Below are 22,186 nucleotides of genomic sequence, written 5' to 3' on the forward strand. Positions count from 1 at the left end.
CCATATGAGCCAAAAGGGTATTGATGTGCTTTCCTCTGTGAAGAGGGTTGATGTAAAAGGCAAAAACTTGGATTTTTGTAACGATTGTCTTTATGGAAAGCCACATAAATCTTCTTATTACTCTGGTGTCTCTCGCAAAGCTAATTCTCTTGATCTTATTCACTCCGATGTATGCACTATGCCTGTTAAGTCTTTTGGTGGTGCATTGTATTTTGTTACATTCATTGATGATTGTACTAAGAAAGGATGGGTACATTTGTTGAAAAATAAGAGGGAGACTTTTAACGCTTTTAAGAAGTTTCATGCTTTTGTCACTACTTAAAAGAGTACTATGCTTAAATGTCTCAGGTCGGACAATGGAGGAGAATATGTATCTGTTGAATTTCAGTGTTTTTTTGATGATAATGGGATCAAAAGGGAGTTGACAGCCCCTTATAATCCGTCTTTGAATGGTGCGGCTGAGAGAACCGTACTTTATGTGAGAGAGTGCGTTGCATGTTGTTCACCGCTAATCTTTCCCAAGAGTTTTGGGGAGAGGCTTTAAAAATTGAAGTTCATATTTGCAATCGCTCTCCGAATAGTACGGTGAAAAATGACATTCGAGAGGAGGTTTGGTCTGGCAAACCTGCTTCTTATGATCATTTGAGAGGATTTGGATGCGAAGCTTTTGTTCATGTACGCAATGACTTGAGAACAATGCTTGATATGAAGTCCATTAAAGGAGTCTTCCTAGGTTATGGGAAAGAAGGTGAAATGGGCTATAGAGTGTGGTTATCACAATTTAAAAAGGTAATTCGCAGCCAAGATGTAGTGGATTCTGACAAGAAAAGAGTCATATTTCAGCCTTTCGTGCCACCCCTTGATGTTGAAAAAGAGCCTCATGATGCATTACCGCCAACTGAAATTGATAATCAGTTGGTTAACCTTGAGCCAGAAGAGGTAGGACATGATATTGATGCTCCTAATGAGGATGGACAGCCGCATGATAGAGTTGAAAATGAGTTGCCTCATGATGCAGAACCGTTACCTGAGAATGTACATCATTGGGTACGCAGGTCAACTCGTTTGAGAAGGTAACTGCAGAGATTTAATCCCTCTTTGCATCATGTATTGTTGACAAATGAGGGGTTCTCATTGCGGTGCTTTATTTGAATCAAATGGATGTAAAGACAACGTTCTGGCATGGTGACATTGAGGAGGACATATACATGAAACAACCTGCGGGTTTTGTAGTTCCTACATGTGAGGAACTAGTATGCAAACTAAAAAGGGCTCTGTATGGTTTGAGACAATCATCACCGCAATGGTATAAGAAGTTTGACACTTTCATGCTGTCTCAAAGCTTTAAATGCAGCCATGCAGATCATTGCTTGTATACGAAAAGGGATGAAGATGGTAGTCCCATCATACTTGTTCTCTATGTTGATGACATGCTGCTTGTCGGGAGACATAAAACTAGTCTCGATGCTTTGAAGCGTAAGCTAAATTCAGCTATTGCTATGAAGGATTTGGGGCTCAACATGAGCATTGCATACAGGTGGTGGGAGTTGGTTAACTTAAAGGCGTCATTTTTGCCTTTAAGTGGGAGGTTTTTGGGTTAAAGGCCTAAATAACTCCCTTTTATGTACATTTTATACTTTGTCGAGGTTCACATTAAACCTGGACACATTTTTTAAAGTCACTTATAATAAAAGTGGGAAAGCCCAAAAACTCCACAAGTAAGTTTTCCCCAAAACTAACGAGCGCTCTCTCTCTCTCTCTCTCTCTCTCTCTCTCTCTTTGCTGTTTTCGATTTGTAGCGCTAACCCTTGCACTTGTGCCTCGCTCTACCTGGTCCAATCTTGCACTCCTTCATCTCGTCATCTCCCGGTAGCCTTTCCTTCGCGCTTTCATGCCGGCTGTCAGTGACTAAACGACGGCGTGACAATATGTGTACACAATTGCGACACCATGAGAGCCCAGGGTGGTTGCTCCTCCACCAAGACTGGCAATAGCATAGCTTTTCGAGCCAAAACATGCAATGCAAATTCAAAATATTTAGCCCTCCAAGCCGCTTGGGAGAACACAACTTGTCCATAGATAAAAGCCGAAGACGAGGAGGTCTGCGAGAAATGCTCTAAAATACTAGACATAAGGGACTGTAAGCGGAACTGAGACCAAGATAACAAAGGTAAGTAAAACTGCACATAAGCCATGAGAATGCACTAGTCATTAATGAGACGCATATGTAGTGGCCAAGTGGACAATTTCCAATAATTCAACTTGGAATGCAGACATTGGACTACCAAGTCTTGTTTCTGCGCAACTGATACGTCCCAAGCCATCAAATAACCCAAATGGCGAACTATAACGTGCAGAGGTACAATTTCCCCAGGCCACAATATTTTATGCCAATCACATTCTTTCAAAGGTAATAACTTGGATTTACGAACATTAACTTTGAGGCCTGCGGCCAATCCAAACAAGTGAAGAGTATGCGTAATTTGCTGTACATCATCATAGTGATTGCGAGGCATAAATAGAGAACCATCTGCATAGGCTTGACCGATAAAATGCTTTCCAGATGGTAATGTTAGGCCGTGCAATCTACCTGCGTGTAGCGATTGCATAAAGCAAAGCAATGAGAGGACATCCCCGCCTTACTGAACGTCCCAAAGGCCAAGATTCTGTGAGATATCCATCCAACAAACTTGCAGAAGTGCTGTGTGCATACAAGGAAAATACAACAAGGGATAGCCTAGGCCCAAATCCCGAGTGTTGCATGGTATCCGCAATGTAATCCCAAGGAATAGTATCAAATGCCTTTTCTATGTCAACTTGCATAACCAAGACATCCTGTTGAGTGTATTTTGCATATTCCATTCCAATGATGACATTCGCGAGGTTATCAGTAATCTGATGTCGTGGAATGTTGCCCAGTTTTAAGTTGGGCGATTGGACACTCTTAAAATAGTATGAATCTGCGAACTCAATAAAAACTCATTTGTTAGCCTTAGGCTTTCACACACACCGTCCAAGCATTCCCGGATGCAATCTGATGAGATTCGTGAGAGGTATCATTGCCTTTGTTTGAAGGCTTTGGATTATGAAGGTGCCTTAAGCTTGTTTCAATGGAGCTTGGGCGTCATAGAGAGATTCTCTGGAGGGATTGAAGACTAGCGGCCTTGTGCTGCCAACAGAGAAAGCTCTCACATAATTTTTCTGTTCCAATACGGCACCTATAGCAGCTCTTATTTCCTCATCTGACATCCACTGACCCACCCTATCATAAACGCCTTTCCAGAGGAGGAACAGTGGACAAGGCCATCGTCATTTGTAGAGTGAGACATCCACAACTGCAAGGAGTCGAGGACTGGCTATAAGCTTCTCAGTATAAGTAGACTCGAGTCATCATCACAGACTGTTATTAGAGTAATGCACTACTCATATGACTTTAACAATTGTAGCCTACAGTTCTATGGTCATTCAAGAGCTTTTTATTATAGCCAAGGGTCTAGTTAGGATTATTTTCAATAGAGACGACTACTATGACCTGCCAATTGTACCCTACAGTTCCATAGTCATTCAGGAGCTTCTTATTTCTATTCCAGCAAATAATTTAGTTAGGATTATGCCGCATTTTGGTGACACTTTATGATGAGATTTTCATCATTAGGTGTACCTTCTTTTGGTCTCTTGAGCCATTTTGTCTATTAAGGGGCGTTCATATATCTTTTCTTTCTTCTTTCTGGTAACTTTACCTAAGAGAAGCTACCCCGATATCAGTAAGGAAGAGGTTCCTTGAGGAAAATTCTCCCTAAATTGCATCACAGTGCAAAAATCTATGGCTCAGTCGTTGCATCTTTTGTGGATAAATTTGATGGGGAAGGCAACACATTGTACTGCACATTCATAATTCATTTATGGTGCATCATTGAGTGAGGTTTTTCCAGTGATTAAGGCAGGGGAATCGAGCTATAAGATCCAGGTCTAATCATCATGCTTAACTGGAATGTGATTGAAACACCGTAAATTATACTTTCAATGTTTCTATAAGTTCTCTTTTCTAAAAACTGCATATGTTAGAATGCTAATAATGAGAGAGACAGAATTTCACCAGCTGTTGCAGATGAAGATGCTCCCGCTGTTCTCGTCAATGGCCACTTTGATAGTGCAATTGGATCCCCTGGTGCTGGGGATTGTGCTTCTTGTGTTGGTGAGTCATAAGGTTAATGGATCTGTTAAGTGTGTTTTAGACTGAAATGTATTATTAAACAGCTCAATGTGATAAGGAGTGCCTTTTTTTTGCTGCAGCCACGATGCTTGAAGCTGTCCGCTTGATTATCGACACTGATTGGGTGCCATCTAGCCCAATTATTTTTCTCTTCAATGGGGCAGAGGAACTATTTATGGTGGTAAGGCATTCCATCGGTTATCGTGGGTTTTACAACTGTCATTTGGTTTATTCTCAAGACAGAAAATTTATCTGGCAGACCTTTAGTGCAACAATTGTGAATCTTTTTTAATAGCTAAGATCATGCCTTCTTAAACCAATTGAGGCTTTCTCCATGTTTACATCTACGCATGTTTTTACTACTGATCCCCACCATCATGGTCTTGAGATCTTGCTCTTAAAAACTTGTTTTTCAAGGCTCAATACGTTTTTCTAGCCCTTCTGAAGCCTTCGAAAGTAATTTTTTTTCCCTAGAGTTTTTTAATCAGTTTGATGTAAGTTTTCCATGCACAATAGCTCTTGCATCTCTTTGATGAGCCATGTAGCATTGTGAAAGGAGGATCTTGAAGGCTCGTCCTCAGTAAATGGGCAAGGTGTACTGTCCATTCTGTCATGTTAATCCATGGAATTGTCCTTGACAACAAGAAAAAAGAACGCTGAGACTCAATAATTATTTTTCCATTTTTTGCCTGCTTTGAATCCTCTTTTTCCTTAAATTAAATTCATCTAGTACAAGCTTTAGCCTGAGTGTTGTTTAAATCTTATACTCCTGCTCTCTCTCAAATAACATTTCTACCCCGAATTGAAGTGTGTGGGTGTTAAACCAGTAGGTAAATCATTAGGGAAAACATCGTTGTATTCCCTTAACAACTCCTTGAGTTGGATGTAACTTGTGCTAAACCATCGCATATTTGAGTAGTTTGGTTATTAGGTAACCTTGTAGCTTGAATATTCAATTTTGAAGCTTGTTTAGAGTATGAGTTATTAGCATTGGAGAGAAAGAAGATAGAGAAGCATGCCGTATTGAGGAAGCTTCATGTTCGGGAGACATTTGATCACCAAACTTAGAACTTGGAATAGAAGTACACAAAGCATGACATAACAATTAACCTCTATTTCATTATCAAAATCCAGCTCGGAAAGTTTAGTTTTACAAATAAGAGAAACCTTTCAATAGTAGCACGTGCAAACCATTGGCTTTAGCCATCAAACTATTGTGTCGTAGCTACTATGTAATGAACAACCCAACCTATGCAACCACTTTCGGCTTAAAACTGCATTTGTCCTATACATGTTCATAGTACTTGTACTCTTACTTGACAAGTGCTAGCATGTATCGTGGTTGACTATGTCCATCACTATCATAAGTGATGATGTGGCACATTGGGCGGCAAGAGAGAGAGAGAGAGAGAGAGAGAGAGAGAGAGAGAGAGAGAGAGAGAGAGAGAGAGAGAGAGAGAGGATTTATTATCGTCCTCGGAGGTCAAACATGACCTATGGGACCAAAGTTACATGTGATGTTGTATGTGTGTGGCTGATGAGTGACTCTCGATGCTCCTAAGTTGTGGTGATGAGAGTCGCAATGGAGAGCCCACACTGTGGCTGGGAGAGGAAAATGTGTAGGTCCAAGTCATGGCTAAAAATGTAAGGGAAGCAAGTTCGGATGTGACCAAGAGCTGAGCACTTTAGTAATGTGTGGTACTCAAGACTTTCTAAGTTGCAGTGAGCATAATGTGCACAATCGATTTGACTCTTCTCCATTGCCCCAACGCCCTTTCTCTTCGGGCATCGTGCACGTGGGGCCAAAGTGATCCGAATCCTCTGATGTAGCCTCCGTCGATGCTGTGTAGTCCTCCGCAGTCGTGGGTGTCTGGATCTCCCCAACTCAGTCGCTTGGTCGATCAGTGTGCCTCTGGTGTGAGGCGACAAGCTCTGCTGTGGTAGTAGCTACTCCGGGTGTCCAGTGTCTGCTCTGAGACTGGCTAGCCTCTCCTCTCATCAGGCTCTCTCTGTGTCTGTGCAGCTCAAGCAGAAACAAACCCATGCATCTTTGATCCTCGTACCTCATGACTTTGGAGAGTGGTCCAAAGCCATCTCTGAACAAGCAGTGGCAGCGGCCTCGTAACTCGTAGTAGACGGGGCAGTGGCATGTGTAGTGCAACTATGTCTCAGGCTCCATGTCACACAGGGGGCATGTCTTGGCCTCTGCTTGTACTCCGCTGTATCTCCTAGTCTCGATCTGTAGCTGGTGTGAAGATGTGCGTATCTAGCCAATAGCACATCGTATTCCAGGAGACAAGTGGGTGTCCATGTATCTGGGCCTCGTCACAAAACCGTCCTCCGTAAGCTGGAGAAGATGCTCCCCGTAGAAAGCCATCTTCGTGCCCAACTCCTGTGCTGGCTGTATCCATGTCCTCCTGGTGTCTAACTGAGTCAGGTCCTGGTGGATGAGCCTGATGATCTCGGATTGTGCAAGAGTCAGAGAGGGTGCATCGAATGAGTACTGGAAGGGGGGCAATATGTCTATGCTGAACCCATGCGCTTGAAACCATGATGTCATCTCCCCATACCAACATGCTGTATCTCCCTGCATGGCTAACCGTTGAGAGGACTCAAGTGCAAGGAGGGTGTATCTGTCTCTAGGAAGTTCCCACATGCGATGTATAAAGGAGACAAGTTTGGTGAGCGTCTCAACCACTAGTGGGGGGGCAGCTAGCTCTGCTCGGATAATGGCACGTGGTATTGAAGCCTTGGCTCTAATGAGCCGCGAGATCATAGAGACAGAGGCTTCTCCATGTCCCCCCATCCAATGAAGGCCTCCATATCTCAGCTCCATAGAGCAATGCAGAAGCCAACAGCGTGTTTGAGAGAGAGAGAGAGAGAGAGAGAGAGAGAGAGAGAGAGAGAGAGAGAGAGAGAGAGAGAGAGAGAGAGAGAGAGAGAGAAGAGAGAGAGAGAGAGAGAGAGAGAGAGAGAGAGAGAGAGAGAGAGAGAGAGAGAGAAGAGATGAGATGAGATGAGATGAAATGAAATATTAACTTCTACAGAAGGCCAAAGTGACCTATGAGACCAAAAAATGTTAGAAGTGGTGAATCTAGTACAATGTTTGAGTACAACGGAAAAAAGGGGGTTGGGGGGATGAGAGCTGATACGATGGTACAATGGGTGGGCTGATACAATGGGTGATATAAAAATGGTAGGCGGATCCCGGGGGGGGAGGGGGTTAAAGAGATTTTATTATCATCCTTGGAGGTCAAAAATCACATATGGGACAAGAGTTACATGTGATGTTGTATGTGTGTGGCTGATGAGTGACTCTCGATGCTCCAAAGTTGTGGTGATGAGAGTTGCAACGGAGAGCCCACACTGTGGCTGGGAGAGGAAAGTGTGTAGGTCCAAATCATGGCTAAAAATGTCACAAGACGGGCACGACTTGCCAATAGAAAAGAACAGACTAAACAGACTTTTATCACTTCAGTAACAACTGAATTGAGAGTGAGAGAGAGAGACGACACGCGACATGGAGTGGCGGAATTCCACCCTAGAGAGTATTGGCCCGAAACCTTGGCGCCCCTTTCGGTATTTCTTTATATTGCATCAACAGAGTACAAGCCGATACTCCAGACTCTGCACCTTCTCCAGGAAGCATGCCAGAGAATGAGCCCATGGCCTCACAATTAAAGGCCCTAGGTCCCAAAAGCAGATTTACATGAAAAGCTTGCAAACTCAAAAGCATCTGGTCCAAAAGCAATGCCCAAAAGTTGCCAGCGTAATTTACGGAAATCTGTTCGGCCTGCCACGTCAGCATGTAAGCGTAAAACGTGGAAATCCGTACGGCCTGCCACGTCAGCACTGTCAGCGTAATTTTCGGAGCGTCCGTACTGCTACCACGTCATCAACTGGGCGTGTATGTGTGGGTGGGTCCTGTTTTATTTTAACTCCTTTATGTCATTGGGGCCCCATCGGACGGGGTCCCCATAAGTTGGTAGGACTTCTTCTTTTGTTACTTGTTCTTCTTAGGGTTTAGGTCCCTCGGCCAAGATTTGCAAGTTGGCTCCATTCTTCAAGGCTTTGACAAGTTTGTGACATAAAATGTGAGGGAAGCAAGTTCGGTTGTGACTAAAAGCTGAGCACTCTCGTAGTGTGTGGTACTCAGACTCTCTAACTTGCAGTGAGCATAATGTGCAAAATCGATGTGACTCTTCTCCATTGCCCCAATGCCCTGTTTCACATCGAAGGGAGTGGGAGCTAAGCCGAGTGGCTGCAATAGTGCGTATCGCCGACAAGAGGATAGGATCAAGCATGTAAAGGGTGAGTACGGTTTCCTCTTTCAGCAAAGAACGTGGTTTTGTAGTTGGGGGTAATATCGGTGGTGTAATGTATGAAAGGTGAACCCCCGGATTTCTCCCAAGTTGTAATACATTGGCGTTGTAGAAAAGCTTCATTCACTTGGGACTCTATTGAGGCATCATGTAGCAAGTGTAATGCATCCCATCTTCCAAACCACTTCTTTATATTTTGCATCCATTCGTGTTCAAGATCTTGCTTTTATGCGTCTTTTGAACTTTTTTGCTTGCTTTCCATGCAATTGTAGGAAGTCGATGTAAGGGGTTTGACGCACCTTTATCATGTACTCCACAACCCTTTCCATGTCCATAACCTCAATTGGAAGAGATCGCGACTCGAAGTAGGAGCATAAATGGTGTTTGTGTCTTCACTTGGAGAAAGTTTGTAAGAAAACGCTTTTGGACATTCTCAAACTCTTTCCATGTAGACTTTGACATGCATCCGCCCCACACTTCAACTCCATAAAGAAGAACCGGTGTCACCAATCTGTCAAAAAGGTACTTCTTGAGAAGTCAACACTTGATGTTTCCCGCATTAGACATGTTCTCAAGTGTCTCACTGTTTTACACAATGCATGGCTTCTCCCGATGCTTGGTTTTCACAAGCATAACCTTTGTTTTGGATTCATTCACAATGAGCCTTTTGTAAGTCTTTTGGTTTCAAGTGCCAGCCTAAATTACCTTTTTTATGTACCGTTTGGAAGTTCCACAAGAACCCTATAAAGCCTAGATTTATAGCTGCTTCTTGTAACACCTCTTTGACCGAGGTTTCCAAATGGCTTAGTTATTGTTTCAAAGCCATTTTACCTTGCGTAAATGAATTGTGGAATAATATGCTAAAGGAAGCAGACGTACCTACCGATTCAAGTTGGATTTTAAATGATTCAGTAGGCGTGATTCCTGTTTTAAAGTTTTTGAACTCTTCAAGAAGCCTTAAGGGGAAATTTTCTCCTTTATGTCTCCAAACTTTTGACTTTACAACGCTATACACGAAGCTAAATTTGGAGGACCTTAAATTTAGAGTCGAGTCTCTTATTTCAAAAGTTTTTGCGTACAAGCTTGAGAAGGATAGGTACAAGGCATTGCTAGTAGAAAAGTCAGCCTTGAACTTTGACTTCTTATGGCTGAAAAATAAGAATGTAGATGTAGACAAAGGAAGAAAGAGATTCACCAGGATTGTAGATGACATCGACATCATATCTTGGTTAGATTTTCTTTTGGACAATTTATATATAACCATCGGCGACTCTCTTTTCAAGCAAACAATTTGTATCCCTATGGGCACCAATTGTGTTGTTTTTCTTGCTAATTTCTATCTTTTTACTTATGAGTTTGATTTTATGGAGCGTCTTGTCCTTGCTAACACTTGCCCAATATTTTTGCACAAGTTATGCAATGTAAGACGCTTTGTAGATGATCTTTTTGTCCCTGACGTTCCTTCTTTTCAAGATTTTATGTACTTGAATTCGAGTTCTGTAGGCGGAGGAATTTATCCCAAGGAGTCTTGTGAACTTAACTGTACCACAAATAGTGATTGTTGTGCCTTTTTAGACCTTAAGATTTTTCAGACTCCCATGGGATTAGAAGTAGATATCTATGATAAGCGCCTTGAACCAGAATATGCCAATCTAAAAATCATCCGCATGCCTCACATTTCTTAGAAGTAGACATCTATGATAAGTGATTGTTTGGTTCTTTGCTCTTCGTAGGTTTGTAGTAGTATTCATTTTTCGATTTCATATTTAGCTTACCTGAGGACTTAAGAATGTGTTCCGTTATAAGTTGTTGTGTGAAGTTTGATTTCTAGGATTAAGTTTTTAAGATGTCTTATCCTTTTTTTGCTTAAAGTTGAGTACTTGTTTTAAGCCAAGTAAGTTGCGTCAACTTATTTTACACATGCCTTTTCTAAAAGCATTTTTAAGTTAATAATGTTTTGTTTTATCTAGTTTTGTTTCGTAGCAAACAAAGTGATTTAGTTTGTTTGTTTGTTTGTTTTTGTTTTTCTTTTCTTTTCGTGTGTCCCTTGCTTTTGTAGTTTTATGAGTGCTTTATTCCCTCTTATAATTGGTGAGTTCAGACTATTCTGAACTTATGAAGGTATATCATTCACAATTAGCCCACTATGCAAGCAAAAGTTTTTAAGGACAACCATAAGCTTTTGTGTATCCTCTAGAGTGTGGGCTAGAAGCACTACATCATCCACATACAATAAAAGCATGATCACCACATTGCAAATAGTGACCTCTTCAATGCCTTCTTCTTGTATAAAGTCAAGTACCATTTGTTCCAATTGATCCATGCATAGACTAAATCTCACGTGCACATGTAACTCTATGTGTACGTGGATAAGCTACTTCATGGCAAGTGTTCAGTTCCAGTTCAGTTAGCCTAGCTTAGGACGTGTTCTGGCACTTTTGCGAGTCTGTTCGCAGACCGTGCATGTCCAGACACTTAGAATAGATGCATATCCTCTAGTCGCACACAACATGACCATCAGAACCCATCAGGAGCATTTTTACAGTGCATAGACCTATTTTTTCTATTTTAGCCAATTTTCACTTATTATTTTTTAAGTGACTTTTGTTGGGAACTAGATAGGGCAATTTTGATAAGCAATTACATAAGAAACCTAGCGCTAGCACTTTCTGGCAGAAGAGGCAACAGGAACCACGTGTTTGACAGTGCACCTTCTTAGCAAGACCCCCCCCCCCCCCCCCCCGGGGGCAAGAGACATAGCGTTTTCAGCCCCAAGAAGAACCAGCGTTTTCAGCCTTGCAAATCAGCCTAGCGTTTTGCATTGGCAGTAGCCTAGCTACAGCAGGACCAGGCAGAAGCATGGCGTTTTTGCAGCAGAACCCCAAATCAGCCTAGCGTTTTTGGAGCAGCCCAACGTTTTGCAGTTCCTCGGGCGATAGAACCCAAATTAGCATCAGCGTTTTCAGTTTTCAGCACACAGACACCGCAGTAGAAGTCCCGAACCTTGCAGATCTCACCTCTCGCAACAGATTCTCGCCGCACAGTCAGATCAGCCACAGTTTGCAGTTTCAGCCTAGAAAACGCAGATTTCAGCATCTGCATTTTCAGCGCGTCGTCGTCGCATTGTCGCCATTGACATCGTCACCGACATAGAGTCAACAGATAAAGATTTGCAAATTTCAACCCATAGCATTTTCAGAATTCAGCCTGTCTCGTCGTCGACATCGTCGGCAAGTCCAAGCATTGTAGAGATTTGTGCAGTCAATAGTAGACCGCTCTCGCCATAGAGAGTGGGACCTTCGAAGGAGGGTTTGACAACATTCTGATGTCGTATTCTTCTCTCTCTATCTCTTAGTCTCGTCCACCTTCATTCACAGTGTTCGTCACTTTGTTTGTGTCCATTGCACTCTCTCACTAAAGGTACGGAAGGCTCTCCCTTCCGTAAGTAAAAGGAACCCTTGAGCACAATTCGGAGCCCTTATTGTTTGACTTAATAACACCTTATGTTGTTGTTTTGATCTTTAGCGCTTCTAGTATTTTTACTATAGGTTGACAAATGCTAGCCTTTATCATGGCTGAGTATGCCCATCACCTCCGGAGGGTGATAGAAACTCAGCTCGTTGGTTTTGTAGAGTACGTTCAAAGCATGAATGACCTCTATATAAACCTGCACCTACTCTTGGGCACTGACGACGTGAGTAGGGATGTCATAGCTGTTGTCCAAGCTATGCATGATAAAGGTGATAATCTTATTCTTCCTGTTTGGACAAGCAGCGAAGTTGAGATCACATATTGTCAAGTTTGGTTCTTTGCTCTTCTTAGGTTTGTAGTAGTATTCATTTTTCGATTTCGTATTTAGCTTACCTGAGGACTTAAGAATGTGTTCCGTTAGAAATTGTTGTGTGAAGTTTGATTTCTAGGATTAAGTTTTTAAGATATCTTATCCTTTTTTTGCTTAAAGTTGAGTACTTGTTTTAAGCCAAGTAAGTTGCATCAACTTATTTTACACATGCCTTTTCTAAAAACATTTTTAAGTTAATAATGTTTTGTTTTATCTAGTTTTGTTTCGTAGCAAACAAAGTGATTTAGTTTGTTTGTTTGTTTGTTTTTGCTTTTCTTGTGTCCCTTGCGTTTATAGTTCTATGAGTGCTTTATTACCTCTTATAATTCGTGAGTTTAGACTATTCTGAACTTATGAAGGTATACAATTCGGAGCACTCATCTTGAGCAAAGTTCAACTTTCACTTCCACTGCACCTTACACCAAAGAGAGTTGGTGACAACGGACATCCTTTTATAACCCCAATAGTGCTTGCAAAAATTTCTAAAATTCCTCTTCCCATGCGCAATTGAGACATCACTTGGAGAAAATGCAAGCATAAACTCACTTGGCACTTTGAATTCTTTCATCCTTCTTCACAAATTATTACGTGGAATCATATCAAAGGCCCTCTTGAAGTCCACAAAGAAACAATACAATTTCTTGCCTTTTAACCGATTTACCTCAATGAGAACACGAAGAGTGACAAGATGATCAATGGTGCTATGGCGTCGATGAAAACGGCACACATTCTCAAGAGTAAAGTAAGAGGACATACATGGGAGTGAACCATAAAATGGTATTTATCTAGCATTTGGTTGCTCATATATGCCTGCAATGTGTGTACATATGCACAAGACTCAAGCTACCAAAACTCTCAACCCGCTTGTCCCTAAAGTTTTTGCAAAATCTTCCACAGCATGTGCCTTTTCTTGGACTTGAAAAATTGATGCTTTACTTCCCATCTTCTCTTCTTTTGAATCAATGCCTTGTATGTATGCAAATGACTTTGATAGTTGTTTTTGTTCATAGCTGTATCAAGCTTTATCAAGGACGTCCTTTCGAGCATCTTGACATTCTTTATCAAACTACCTTTTGTGCGATCTATCTTTGTTGATACCATGGACATGCTTTATGGCAAAGCATTCTTCGGCACAAGAACAAATAACTTTCTTGAAGGCCTCCCATTTAGTTTCCAATGGTGTATCATGTTGAAGCTTTGTCATCCATAACTTTTGCTCAACCATTTCAATGTACATTGGTGGCTGTTTAATATTCATACATAGTGATAACTTCTCCTATGTCTGGTTGAGATTATCATGCTTAGTTGCTTCTCACATGTAAGTTCAATACATAAGGTCCGATGGTTTCACTCCACAAAGATACACCGTTGGCAATGAGCATATCCGTGCTATTGCAGGAGTAAAAGTAACTTTCCATAGTGATCCGGCTCTTTCTCATCCATTGAAATACGATCATACAAGTGAACTTTCTCCAACTTGCTTGAAATGAATGGTATATCGAATTGTTGAGTATCATGTTGCATTGTTTTTGTGCGAGCATTGATATCTCGAAAGGCAATAACATCACCGTTGTCTTTAAAATAAGCAATGTACTCCTCTAAATTAAAAAAGGGTTGATCTCTATCTATGCAAGCATAAAAGGGAGAATCATGATGAGGAATGGAAAAACCGGCTACAAAAATGGTGCTCTTTTTTGGTGTCATAATTTTCAACCATTCATAACGTTTGTGCTTGTCATCTTTCACAATTGATACAAAATCTTTCGATCCTTTCTTAACCATACATGCTACCCCTCCTTACCCTCTTCGTTGCTTGAGATTCGTTGACCACATCAGTGAATGTACATTGTAATCTTCCAACCCATGAATTCTTTGTGTATCATGCTCCCAAGTTCCAATAAGAAGTACAACATCGGATTTGCTTGTTAGTTCATCAATGTCAACCCTCGCATTCCATGAGTATTCATTGCAATTCCAAAAGCTTACTTTCAATTCTAAATCGGCCTCATAGGTTGTGCATTTCTATTTGCGAGCGAGTTGCCTCCTCCTTGGGCACATTTTCTTTATGAGAGATCTCCTAGTTTTTCTTATTTCTTTGCTTATATGCCTTGCGACGCATATTTTGTTGCTTAATAGTGCGATCTTAATATACAAAACATTTTGTATCCCTGGAATAGATCCAACTATTATCAAGTATAATGTTTCGTTTGGTCTAATTGGGCATAGTGCATACAATTGGCCGTTTTCCTGAGCGAGGAGGTCCTTGCTAACCCACTCTATGTGCTCCGTAAACCATGACTCTTGACATGCCAAACTAGGTTTTGAAGAAATCTTCGATAACAATGGCAAGAGAAGGAGGTGTCTCTAACTTCTCTTTCGGAACTCCACGAATAACAATGTTCTTGGAACGTCTCTCCTGTTCCTTCAAACTCCACTGCATCCCACATTCTCAACATTCCTCATTTGAGCAATAGCTTGCATGAAAGAGGAATTAGGAACCACATTGCTATCACATACATCAGTCCAAGACTTGTTTGTGCATAGATTTTTCACGTCGCATACATCCCGGCTCATGGTGTCAAATTTCTCCTCTTTCAATACATGGTCATGCTCTACCTTGCTCATGCGCTTCTTGAAACCATTCAAGTCCACAAGAGAGCATTTACATTCCTTGACTTCCTCTTCAAGTTGCATCAAACGTGCTGTTTGCATCTCAAGTGTCCTCTTGACATTTCCATCCTCAATCACAAGAACCCTTAACGTGCCATTCTCCATTACAAGTGCCCTTAAGTCTTCACCTTGTTTGTTTATGGTCTCTTGCAGTGATACCAAGTATGCCTGGATCATGGTTTTCAATGTTGTTGGTTGAGTGGTTGTGTTGCTATCTCCACACACTTAGGAGATTTTGGATCATTTTCTACAATGATTGTGGACCTTGTTGAAGAAGAAGAACCCTTGCGAGTGTCGGAAGACATTGTATGTAAAATAAGAGATTAGAGTCAACTTCCCAAGGCTGTTCACTTCAAAAATGCTGCTGCAGAAACGCCTTCCATAATTGTGATTGTTTTTTGTCTTTACATCAATGCGTAGAGGGCATCGAGCTCTTCGATTAAGGCTATAGATCACCCAAATCGGAGTTTGGATGAAGAAGTTATGATCAAAAGAGTGAACTGCTGTCTACTAGGTAAAAAACGGCTGCATTTAAAAAAGAGAGAGAGAGAGAGAGAGAGAGAGAGAGAGAGAGAGAGAGAGAGAGAGAGAGAGAGAGAGAGAGAGAGAGAGAGAGAGAGAGAGAGAGAGAGAGTGTCAAATGGTGATGTGGCAGCCTATAAAATGCTACCGTCGATGCAAACCACGTAAGTGTCATCGGACAGTGTAACTTGTATTATGAGGCGCCTATGCGGAAATTCGTACAGTGCCATGCTAGTAGCTGTCAGTGCGATTCGCGGTGTCTGTACAGTGTCTTATCCGTACAACATCTTCCATGCCATCAATTCTCCACGCAAAGTCTTTTTGGGTGTGTGTGTATTGGTCTTGCTTTGTTTAAATGTCTTGTGTCCTTAGGGCCCCATCGGACGGGGTCCCATAAGTTGGTAAAGACTTCTTTTAAAGGTTTGCCCGCACTCGGCAAGGATCTGTAAGTTGGTAAGAACTTCTGCTTTTGCTTCTTCTTCTTCTACTATTGTTTCTTCACTTAGGATTTAGGTCCCTGAGTCGGGATCTGCACGTCGCATCAGGTCTTCAGTGGCTTGACATGTCAGCAGTTTGTGACAGTGTGCTTAAGTTCAAATTGCAAATATTATCATGGCGGATGTTTTCTTGAGCCACTTCGGTGGTTGCTTGGTCTTTTGGATTTCTGGTGTGACGGTTGCTCTTTGTAGTGCATCCGAGTAGTAGTTCCTATGTTAGTCTTCCAGATTGATCTATGGAGTCTGTACCATTCATGACACACCTACTTCCCTTATCCTTAGACCGACATGGAGTTCTTGTATAGGTAGATAGTGGTCCTTCTTGAACTAAGAACCAATTATAGTTAGCTTGAGCATCCTTCACAATGGAGAGACAATTCTTTTTGACAATTTGGTTCCACAATTCAGGTTCATTTTTTTCCGAAGTAACCTACCTTGGGTGATCCGGTTGACTGTTGCACAGGGAGAGACTGCTGGAGAGTTGTGACAGTTATCCATTGCCTGGACATTCTTCCCTTTCAGGGGGATGTGGAGCTAGCTTGGGAGTCACTTTCCTGGACTACTTCCTTATGCTACAACACCTTGTGTTGTGCAGGGTTTGTTGATCTTGCCATATTAATTGCAGTCTCAGTATTGATGTGCAATTTTTGTTGCTGTATGTATCTGATCAATGAGGTGATGTTCACTTGCGAATTGTTCCAGATAGAGGAAGATCAATAATAATTCACACTCTCAATTCCGACGGAGTTTCTTTAGATGTTGTAAGGTGCAGCGGAATGAATGTTGTACTTTTCTCAAGATGAGTGCTCCGTACTATGCTCAAGGTTCCTTTTGTTCTTATGGAAGGGAGAGCCTTCCGCTCTTAATGAGAGAGTGCAATGATCACACACAAGTGAATGGACATTGTGCGTGAAAGTGTATGAGACTGAGAGATAGAGAGAGAAGAGAATACGACACCAGAGACGTAAAACCCTCCTCCGAAGGCCCCACTCTCGTTGGCGAGAGTGGTCTACTATTGATTGCACAAACCGGTACAAAGTGGATGCATGTGACTGATGCAAGTCTAGGTTATGTCGATGTCGACGACGAGGATGACGAGACCGACTCAAGGGCTGAAAACTGATGCACTCTATCTGCTGTCCAAAAACGCAAATGGCTGAAATCTGCTGAAAACCAAAAACGCTGGTTTGGGGCTGATTCCTGCTGGCTGAAAACCGCTGTTTTGGGGGGGTCAAAACGCTGAAAATCTGATGCTATGCTCTGCTGAAAACGCCAGGGGTGTGGGCGATCAGGGTCTGCTGAAAAACGCCAGCAAGGGGAGTACTATGGTGATGAGGCTTCTTGATAAAAAATGCTGGATTGAGGGAGATCTTGGCGATGAGGCTATGGCTGAAAACGCTAGGTGGCTGGGGTCTTCATGGCGAGGATGACTTGATGAAAACTCAATTTGCCCTACCTACTTTCCAACAAAAGTCACTTAAATTAATAAGTGAAAAATGTCAAAAATAGGGAAAATAGGTTAAATGCACTGGAAAATTCCCCTGAAGGATTTTGATGGGAATGCTTATGATCATGCTGTGTGCAACGAGAGGATATGCATCTACACTAAGTGCCTGGGCATGCACGGTTTGTGAACAGACTCACAAAAGTGCCAGAACACTTGCTAGTTTAGACTGATTGGATTGATTGAACGCTTGTCGTGCTGTAGCTTGTCCACGGACACATAGGGTTTGATGTGTCACGTAACATCCCCTCCTTTTCAAAGTGAGGTATTGATACCGAACTGTATGGCGTCGAGGGAGATCGCCAATAGCATCCGGAATCCTGGAAGGGACTCTTCGCCAGCCCACTCCCACTCTGATATGTGGTTCGTGCGGTACTTGAACTTCATAAAGGTTTGCAACGCTTACTTCTTTGGGTCGCGCCGAAAGCGACAGAGTCTTCTGAGGCTCCTTTGATGCTTCAACTTCGTCGAGAGTCGTGCTTCTTTCTTCTTCAAGAATCTCCATGGCTGAAAATTCTTGAAATCATTTCCAACACAAAACCATGAACATACCTCTTCCATGTAAAGTGAGTGGAAAAAATCTTGTCTTCCTCAAAGACTAAGCATGTAATGTAGATGAACAAAGAGACGGAGTGCCAAACTGTTCACCACACACACGCAAACAATGAGATCGAATCTTGTCGTGCTATTTTAAATCAATCAACTGTGGTAAGGCACAATGGAAATGCCCATGCTTGGTGCTCATACTTTCATGTGCTCTATCTACAACTGTGTCGTGCAAGGAAGGGACATAAAATGTGACTTCCTTGAATGCATACTTTTCAGCTTTTCATGAAAAATCCGCATACATCCGTGCTCATTCATGAGTGAAACGTACTCAACGTACAATATGTCATGCCTAGGAAAAGGGATCACATAAGGGCGGTGACTAAAATACAGGAAAGCATCACGAATGAAACACTCGAACAATGTGTGCTGACTAATCATTCGAACACATAATACTTCCTGTGAGGGTTCTTTGGACCTAGGCTCGAGAGCCAAGATCGGTTCGTCGGGATCTATCGAATCTTCTTGTGGGGGTTCTGTGGAGCTCGACTCGAAAGCCAAGATCGATTCTTCGTGATGGTTCGGATCTGCAAAGAGGTTAGCTTCGCTAGAAAAAGTGTCAACTAACACATCATCCTTGTGAACAATCACATCATCTTTATGCACATCATCATGCTTGTGAGAAATCACATCTTGATCATACAAATCATCATGCTTGTCATTGTCATCCAAATCATCATGCTCATCATTATCATTCAAATCATCATGCTTATCATCATGCAAATTCTGTGTGTCATGCTTTGGAGAAGAAGAGACTGAGAGAGTCGCCTTCTCCTGAATCCGTTAAATCTTCGCCTGTACATTAGCAATGGGAGATAGAGAATGAACAACTTGCTCTCCACGAATGACAATAGGAGAGTCACTTTTGGCATTGAAAGTGAACATATTTTTCGCCCAATCAATGAGAGGGTTATGCTCACAAAACCATCGAATGCCCAAAATCATATCACATCCTGAGAGAGGAGAGACCAAAAATTTTCTACGGAAAGCAGCTTGTTGAACTGTAAACAACACATCAAGGCACTCTTTCGTGATGAGAGAGTCCATACCGGGAGCGAAGCCAGAGACCTCGAGAGGAGATTTCTGACTAACCTCTAGGCGGGCTCTCTCAACAAGAGAGGGACTGATCACATCATGCATACTGCCTGGGTCAAACAATATGACAAAACACTGCCCCGTCATATGACCATAATATCTAATGAGAGACTCATCAATGGGAGGGTCAGGAGAAACTTGGGGCACACTTGTGTTGTCATTGATTGCATTGACAGAGGAAGTGGGTTTTGTGGATTCTTTAGATTCATTAGAGTCAAGCTTAAGACATGTTTTTTTTATGTGACCCTTAATGTGACAATGAAAACAACGACCTTCCTTAGAATAAGTGCTTTGCTCTTCCGACGTGATGTATCCTCCTAAAATTCCTTGTGCTACCTTTTCATTTGGAGTGAGGTTACGTTTAGCAATTGTGTTAGCCTTACCCTTAGGTTCATTGGAAGAGTTCTTTTTTGAGAGACTGTTGGAAGATTGGTTAGAAGAGTTACCGTTCTTACCATTCTTACCGTTCTTACCGTTCTGAGGGTTGTGAGAAGTCTGAGAGGTACTTGTGGAAGTCTTGTTCTCTCTAGGCTTTCCTTTGTTGTGCTTCATCTCTTGTGCGAGAGCAATCGCTACCGCCTTGTTGAGATCGATTAGATCGAGCACCTCAACATCATACTTGATATACTCGTCCAATCCATAAAGGAATGCCTCTTTGGGCTCATCATACGACTTGCGTAATTGGGTACCTAGCTGCAATACACGATTAGAGAAAGACGTAACTGGCATATCATTTTGCTTGAGACCGCGCCAATCGTCCTTCAATCGTGCGAGGTACTGAGGTGGCATAAACCACGCCTTGAGCTTGTCTTGGAAATCAGGCCAATTGAAGGAAAGGGGCGTGAATTCGTCGGCTTCCTCTAAGCGCGCGGCCAACTGTGCCTCTTGCCATGCGTGGTACCAATTTATGGCACCACCGGCAAGGTACATAGCTGCCGTCAAAACCTTGCTATTCCCGGTATTCTTAGTTGCTGCAAAATAAGCATTGAATTGATGCAACCAAGAATGAATAACTGTAGCATCCATCTTACCATCATACTTACTGAAAGTCAGCTTCTCTGTGATTGGGTTGTTCGAGTCCGCATCCCGGCTTGTGCCACTTGAGGAACTACCAACATCTTTGGCTGGTTCAGACTGCGAGGCAAGAACTTGTCGAACCAATTCTTGAGTGCGGAGGTCCCTTTGAACCTCTCGATTGGCCTCCAAGGCCGCTGGTCTTGCTTCGGCTTCCTTCTTTCTTTTCGTGCATCGCGCTCGCGTTCCAAAGCAATGCGATTCGCTTCTTGTTGTGCCAGGCAACGCGAGTCGCTTCTTGTTGTGCCAGCGCAACGCGAGTCGCTTCTTGTTGTTGTGCCAACGCAACTCGATTCGCTTCTTGTTGTTGTGCCATCATGTCCAACATCGACTTGACCATCTGTAAGGTGCAACGGAAGTGAATGTTTGAACTTTGCTCAAGATGAGTGCTCCGAATTGTGCTCAAGGGTTCCTTTTACTTACAGAAGGGAGAGCCTTTCGTTTCTTTAGTGAGAGAGTGCAATGGACACAAACAAAATGTTGAACACTGTGAATGAAGGTACTGAGATTGAGAGATAGAGAGAAGAGAATATGACACCAGAATGTTGTCAAACCCTCCTCCGAAGGCCCCACTTTCTATGGCGAGAGCGGTCTACTTATGATTGCACAAATCTCTACAATGCTTTGGACTTGCCGACGATGAGGACGACAATGAGACGGGTTGAAATCTGAGAATGCTAAGGCTGAAATCTGCAAATCTTTATCTGCTGAATTCTGACTCTATGTCAGTGACAATGTCGATGACGACGGTACGACGACGACGACTTGTCAGCATTTGCGTTTTCCGGGCTGAAAGTGTAAACCTTGTGGAAACTGACCGTGTGGCGAGGAACTGCTGCGGGAAGGTGAGATCTGTGAGGTTCGGGGGTTCTTTTGCAGTGTCTAAAGGCTGAAAACTGAAAACGTTGGTGGTTCTTGATGTTCCGTTGCGATGATCTGCAAAAACAATGAGGTGGTGATGCAAACCAAAAATGCTAGGGCTGAAATTGTCTTCTGCTGTCGCCGGTTGTCCTAAAAATGCCAAACGCTAGGGTAATTTGCCGTGTCGTGTTGACGCCGGGCTGATCTGTTGTGCACAAATCGCCAAGGCTCGTCTCGTAGACAAAAAACGCTAGGACTGTCCTGCTGATGCAGAAAACGCTAGGCCTCTTGGGTTCTGCTGAGAAGTTGCCTGTTGAGCGAGTGCTCCTGCTGCCTCTTCTGCCAGAAAGTGCTAACTTTGGTTTGCTTATATATTATCTTAGCAAAATTTTTCTCTACCTACTTTCCAACAAAAGTCACTTAATAAGTAAGTGAAAAATGTCAAAAATAGGGAAAATAGGTTTAATGCACTGGAAAATTCCCGTGATGGATTCTGATGGGAATGCTGGTGATCATGCTGTGTGCAACCGGAGGATATACATCTACTAAGTGTCTGGGCATGCATGGTTTGCGAACAGACTCACAAAAGTGCTAGATCACTTTCTATTCTAGACTGACTTGACTGAACCGAACCGTGGTCATGTTGTAGCTTGTCCACGGACACAGAGGGTTGGATGTGTCACGTGACACCATCGCCTCCTTAGGATTTGGTACAACTCGTGGCGTAGATGGAGAAGGGGGAGGGTCGGAAAAACCTCCTAGTGGGAAAAATTCTTAGTCGCCTCTCTCATGCTCATCACCTGTATGCGAAGTATCCATTCTGCTTTGGGTGATGACCATGCACTATGATCTTTGGTTCTTAAGTTAACGAGGAACTTGGGTGCTTGCGGATCTTGGGTTCTTGGGTTCTTGTGGGTCTTCTTTTGCTTGCAATCTGTGTTTGAGAAGGATCTTCTCTTCACCCGAGTTTTGCTCTTTTCT

The 22,186-nt window shown here is 42.6% G+C and overlaps 1 protein-coding gene across 4 annotated transcripts in view; it reads left to right on the top strand.

Moving 5' to 3' along the window:
* The window catches only part of LOC147443677 (Zn-dependent exopeptidases superfamily protein), a 179,868-nt gene that overhangs the window by 22,509 nt on the left and 135,173 nt on the right, over positions 1–22,186 (top strand). For 3 of the 4 annotated variants that reach the window (XM_086526479.1, XM_086526478.1, XM_086526480.1), the window contains exons 5-6: positions 4,089–4,195; positions 4,294–4,394. In XM_086526479.1, the coding sequence (XP_086382605.1) occupies positions 4,089–4,195; positions 4,294–4,394 (208 nt within the window). The remainder of the gene's footprint in view (positions 1–4,088; positions 4,196–4,293; positions 4,395–22,186) is intronic. The other variant, XM_086526481.1, reaches the window with a different exon arrangement.

Source organism: Adiantum capillus-veneris, chromosome 13 (assembly GCF_014529385.1).
Source record: "Adiantum capillus-veneris isolate H3 chromosome 13, ASM1452938v2, whole genome shotgun sequence".
NCBI classification, from domain to species: domain Eukaryota; kingdom Viridiplantae; phylum Streptophyta; class Polypodiopsida; order Polypodiales; family Pteridaceae; genus Adiantum; species Adiantum capillus-veneris.